A 6,153-nucleotide genomic window follows, 5' to 3' on the forward strand; every position below is an offset into this window, starting at 1 on the left:
CCAGTTATTAGGTTTAGGGGGCAATCACTTTTTCACACAGGGCCATGATGGTTTGGATTTTTTTTCACCTTTTAATAACAAACACCTTCAATTACCAATTGCATTTTGTGTTTACTTGTGTTGTCCTTTACTATTGTTTAAATTGGTTTGATGTTCCGAAACACTTAAGTCTGACAAACATGCAAAGGAACAAGAAATGAGAAAGCGGGCAAACACTTTTTCACACCGCTGTAGATACCCATCTTTCTTGAACTCCATGCCTCCAGTTGGTAATGCAGGCAATCTTTTGAATCAATATAACATTCAAGATCCAAAGCCAAGCTGAGTTTAAAAAAAATGACATCAGGGTTATTCTTTCCAACTTGACAAAGCTCCTCCAGAATCACTTGAGACATTATACATGTACATATACATATAACACTTTTCACACGCTGAGTAGTACTCCACATGGTGATTACACGGATACAATACATATGTAAAATTTGGGGAGTGAACCTTAAAGTAACTCATTTATTATGGCTTTAAAGAACTTTTACAGTACCTGAGATAGAGGATCCGTGCTATCAAGCCATACAGCACAATGGCGAGGAGCAGTGGGATGACGTAGAAAATGGCAAAGTCAATGAGGTAGATGGGCAGGTAGAGCTCTCGTTTCACTTTGTAGCCACACTGTACATGTCCATCCTGGCTGACCTGAATGTCATACAGTTATAGAGACATTGAAACAAAACTCTGGGTTGAGTTGCACATAATTATCTTTCACATGTAAACACAACAATACTACTATTCATGTAGTTAAAAGACTTCCGAGTAAGGAACAGGCATATCCTGGATAAAAGTATATTGTTTTTGCCCTAGGGTCAACTCTGATTTCTAGCTTGAAAGCGCTGCGTTTTATGATGACACCACGTTGTACTATTTAATTTTGAAATTGTTTTCCATTATCTGTTGAAGTTCATAAAAAGGTGTTTTGCCGTGGCTCGCCAGGTTGCACTGTGGTATTGAAAGGGGTATTTAATTCTTGCATGTTTTGTTTCACCGCGCATGATCGAAAAACGTCCCCCCATACGCTTTTTTCACAAACCACATGCTGATTGTTACTCTGCTGAGATCCTCAGCAAGCTAAACCAATAACTAGAGACGAGCCGTATGCTCAGCTGAAACAAGTATCCTGTATGGATAAAGCACTTTTGCCAAATACAAGTATTATACAAGTAATACGAGTCAATATCTGTGCTCGGCTTGAATAAAAATCCGAATTGGGTAGCGGACTGTGTCTGCGTTCTGTGATGGTCACAGCACCCCTCCTCTACACACACGCTCTGCTCACTCACTCACACACAGAACACGGAGAAGTGAACAGCGCTCTCTCTCTCCATCACTCACTAAGGTCCGCGGGTCTTCTCCGTTAACGTTCAGGGTTTCTTAAGCTTCAGGTTTGTTTTTTACTTCGGTTTGTAGTACTTACGTTACCAGTGGGTTTCTGGTAAGCGTGGGGTTTGTTCAGACATGCTGCTTGGTAGAATGCGACTCACGTTGCGTCTCTGCCGCTGGATTTTTTTTTTTTTAAACCTCTGCTGGTTGTAATTTATTCAATCTAAATGATACGTAGAACACAGTAACCCCCGCCCCACCCAGTCCGAGTACAGATACAGATAATTCATGTGGTAAACAGATACAGATACAGATACTGCTGTACTCGCTCATCCCTACCAATAACACAACAAAATGCTGCATATTTTTCTAACCTGAATGTCCACAAGGAAAAACCACAGTATGCAATAGACACAGGTGAAGATCCAGACAACCGCAATGATCCGCTTGGCCCGGGACACTGTGCACACTGTCTGAGCCTTCATTGGATGGCAGATAGCTAGGTACCTGGATGTAAAGAGGAAATGGAGGGTTTAAACACAACCACGGCAAGGCAAGTTTATTATATGGCACATTTCTTTCAAAGACACAGCTTAAGCCATTTTATATAAAAACTGTATAACAAGACACAGGTAGGAAGACTAAAAGTGTATACAATTAATAAATAAAATAATAACACCGTTTTTTAATTGCCTTGATACAAGTATTGCAACTACTGTATGTGGTAAAATGTGACAGTACATAACTCCAAACTCCTCACACAGGTAACACGTCATTAATTCAAAACTTGCCTCTACGCCTTCATTTGGATTGTATACAACTTTCACCAAAAAACCATTGATTCAAAATATGTTTTTTGGTGAAATGTCATGAGAACATGCAGTTTAATCTTCGAAACAGATATTTTTTCAGTTTAGTTGTTTTTAACTACCAGCAAATCCAGTTACAAACAATGCAAGATACATGTTTCAAATGGCCGATAGAAGTGCTGAAAGTAATATGCTGCAGTAGTTTAAAAGACAGTTTACAGTTTTCACAAGGTAGGTAATACTCTTACATGAGCCAACATTTACAGAACCTATCATTACTATCATATCTCTCCTATGTGTAATCAAGTTGTGATAAGAGAAGACATCCTCTACAACCATTTTGCCAAGTTGTTTTTACATAATTTTTCAGATATACATAATTGTAACATAATATCCTCTTTACTGTAAAATCCAGTGTACGTGGTTAGAGTAAATACTATTAAACTAATTACTGCAGTTAAAAGCAAGCATAGCATTACAGTAATTTGGATCAAGCCTGTCTTGAGCTTTTTGCTATAGATTTTTTTTGGTCATGGATAGTGAAAAACGTGAATCCAGGCATGACATTGGACAACACTGATGTCATTACATCTAGCCTCTCTGTTGGGGCCCATGCCCTTCTCTCTGACTTCCTATTTTATATAGCTGACAAACCAGTTTAAAATATAAAGGTTTACCAATCAGTTCAATGAATAGCATTCAATATTATTTGATTAACTGTTGGTGAAATTTGTTTATGCAAATCAAAAAAAAAGAAGATCAAAACTACTGTGAGCATTACATTTTGAAAGACAATTACATCATATAAAGGTATTTTCTTTGATGACACAGTGGGTATTGGTGGTGAAACTGTGTAAATCTGTCTGTTGTACTTAGTCAATTGAACTTTAAATTACATATTTGAAAATAAAACAGCCAAGTTGATGATCTGCTTTAAGAGTTGTGAGGTTTTGCTACCTACATTCAATAATAGTATGATAGCAATACAAAAACTGTAATAATTAAAGACAGACAGAAAGGCGGAAATAAAAGTGTAATTTCAGTGCAAATAAAACATAGAGTGCAATTTCAGTTAAAAGGCAGTCATGAAGACAAGAGTTCTTCTGGCAGATTGTTCCAACAGTTGCGTTATAATAACTTAAAACAGCTTCATGTTTTGTTCTGACTGTTCTTAATGACTTAAGAGGGGGTTTATATGGAAGGTGTAGGTCAGAAAAAAAAATATATATATGTATATATATACACACCAAAGCCCTTGCTCTTAATTGAAATTTTGATCTGTGACTTGGTATTTTCATTTCAAAGAAATTGAGTCACTTCTCTGTTTTGTCTTTACTTAATAGAAAATACATATAGCTCACTGAAACTTTTTGTGAAGAATATTTCATCTCTAATAAGTCTCTGAAGATACTTCCAAACACCATGTCTTGGGTGGCAAAATGACTGAAGATTTTATTTGAACAATTTGAAATGGGTATTTCGAGAGGGCAACCTATGTGAGCTGAATTTGCTAAAAATGATAAAAAGTGAAAATAGGAATGTGAAAGTCAAATGTAAAAATAATTTAAAAAGAATACGGCAATACTAATTTGGGTTCTGCATGCAATGGTGGAAAAAGTACTTAGATCCTTTACTTAAGTTAAAGTAAACTCATGAGCACAACTGTACTGGGATGTACTGTATGGGACACAGAGGAACTACTCAAATGCAGCGCTGGAAAATGACTTATGTAGAGTGATAACAGTTGGGAGTAGAAGGTATGGGTGGTGTATGGGTCAAAGAACACAGCACTGTCATCCAGAAGAAGGTTTTCAAGGAGGTGAAGTTTGTGTCATGTTTATGTCCTGTATGTTACTTAAACGTACATATTTTACCAAAAGCCAAAATCTTTTCCTAACCCTATGTAAGTATGTGCTTTTACCATGGTCAATGTGCATGCAAGTTGTGCATGCATCAATTGTTTTTTGACAAATCCATCAATCAATCAATCAATAAATGTTGCCACATGAAATAGTACAATTTCAGTGACAGTTTCCAAGACCTTTTTAAGACCATTTTCAATGACACATAACCCCTAACACAACACCAAAAGAAAAGTCAGATGTCAGGGTCCAGAAAACATTGTCTAAAACAATTCCCCGATTACCTCATTAGCATTATAAGACTGGTGTCTAGATCAGCATAAGTATATAAGGTGGTGTCATCTGTAGAATATTTGGACTAGTAACAGAAACAACTACAACAACACAGACAAACTATTTTGGACCTAGAACACAATACTATAGCAAATTTAGGACTTTTAAAAGGCTAAACAGTAGCCCAGTAAGCCCTTTTTTTCCCCCACTTTTTAAACCTCATGAAAGCCCTGATTAATGTGATCAATGTGAAATGTTTTTGTTGATAGTTAGACAAGTTCTTTAAAGGAGGCATTCCAGGTGAAGACCTTTTGTTTTTGAGGTGACAAAGTTCAGGGGTAAACCAGGAATGTCCATTGTATTGGTAGAAATCTTGAAAGTATCTGAGGCACTCTGATAGTAAGCGGAAATTGTCTATTAATACATCGATAATCAATGTTTTACTCAGAGTCTAAAGGGTATGATGTGAGGTTTATTTCTTTATATTCTTTAATGAAAGAATGCCTTGCAATTACCTTATTGTTAATTAAAAAACTGAGCGTAGTGATTATTTTAATTTAATTTGTCATGTCACTTGCTTATCCCCAAATATGTGTTGTCAAAGTTACTATTAAAATTTCTGATCTGGTTGTGTTTTATGTATTTGCAGCTATGAGTTGTCAAACTGCTAAGGATGTCTTAATTTGCTTGTGTTAGCGGGACATCATTTGTGTGTGCTTTTAAAACCAATTATGTATCACAACCCTATGGCTTGGCTAGGTTGAGGCCCAAACGATACTTGGTTAACGTTAGGAAAACATTGTGGTTTAGGTTAAAACAATTCAATAAAGTTAGGGGATATCTTGTTATGGTTTGGGGTTTTTGTTGGGGTATTTTTCCTGTTTGGCCTTCCCTGGGTTTTTGTCCCGTCTTTGTCCCTGGTCTGGTGTCTTAGATTCTTTCTTATGTTCCCTGTGTGTTTGTTGTGCATTCTGCTTTATTTTGGTAGTCAGTTTCCTGTCTTGTCCTGTCTTGTATAGTCTAGCTTTACTTTGTTTGTCTGATTGTCCAGCCCTGCCCTAACGTGATTCACCTGTTGTCTCATCTGATCCCAATTACCTCGTTACCTCATGTATTTAACCCCAGTGTTTCCTTTGCCTCTTGTTAGATCCTTTTGTTCTCCAGCGTGTCGTCACCTCTTCCCCGTTCCAGCTCTAGTAAGACTTCCCCGTGATATTTTTGCCTGTTTACCTTCCCCTGTGAGTTTCCAGCCCTTGTGCTTCGGTTTTTGGTTTTTCCCTGGCTCCTTGTGTTTTTATGTTTTTGGAATCTGTTGCTGCCTTGTTTTCCCCAATAAACCCCTGTTGCCTTCCTACCTGGTACACTGCGTTTGGGTCCTCCTTCCGCCCCCACCACAACATATCTGTTGTCGTAGTTACAATGATAAACATGTTTGAGGGAACCATCTTTGTCATGGTTAACCCTCTAAAGACAAAAGATGCACCAGCACATCCAAACAATGTTTGACACAATTCCTGCTCGAGAAGCAATATTACAAAATTTAAATTTGTTACTTTTAATCACATATAACCTAAGACTTTGGTAAACTCATTTCAACTCATTAAACGCATCATAAGTTAAGACAAAACAATTGAGTTAAGGTTTGTTATCACAAGAGATTTGAGAATTTAAAAAAAGCAAACATCAATGTTTAAGCTTTGGCTGCTTATTATCTCTTCACACATTGCTCGACAAAAATGTGACTGTGACTGACTATTTAACATCCATCCATCCATCCATCTTCGACCGCTTATCCGGTATCGGGTCGCGGGGGCAGCAGCTCCAGCAGGGGACCC

The 6,153-nt window shown here is 37.4% G+C and overlaps 1 protein-coding gene across 1 annotated transcript in view; it reads right to left on the bottom strand.

Annotated features, from left to right (window-relative positions):
- The window catches only part of trhr2 (thyrotropin releasing hormone receptor 2), a 26,441-nt gene that overhangs the window by 18,622 nt on the left and 1,666 nt on the right, over nucleotides 1-6,153 (bottom strand). The window contains 2 exon segments of the mRNA XM_034878696.1: nucleotides 542-693; nucleotides 1,749-1,881. Of these exon segments, the coding sequence (XP_034734587.1) occupies nucleotides 542-693; nucleotides 1,749-1,881 (285 nt within the window).

This window comes from Etheostoma cragini, chromosome 8 (assembly GCF_013103735.1).
Source record: "Etheostoma cragini isolate CJK2018 chromosome 8, CSU_Ecrag_1.0, whole genome shotgun sequence".
Lineage (NCBI taxonomy): Eukaryota > Metazoa > Chordata > Actinopteri > Perciformes > Percidae > Etheostoma > Etheostoma cragini.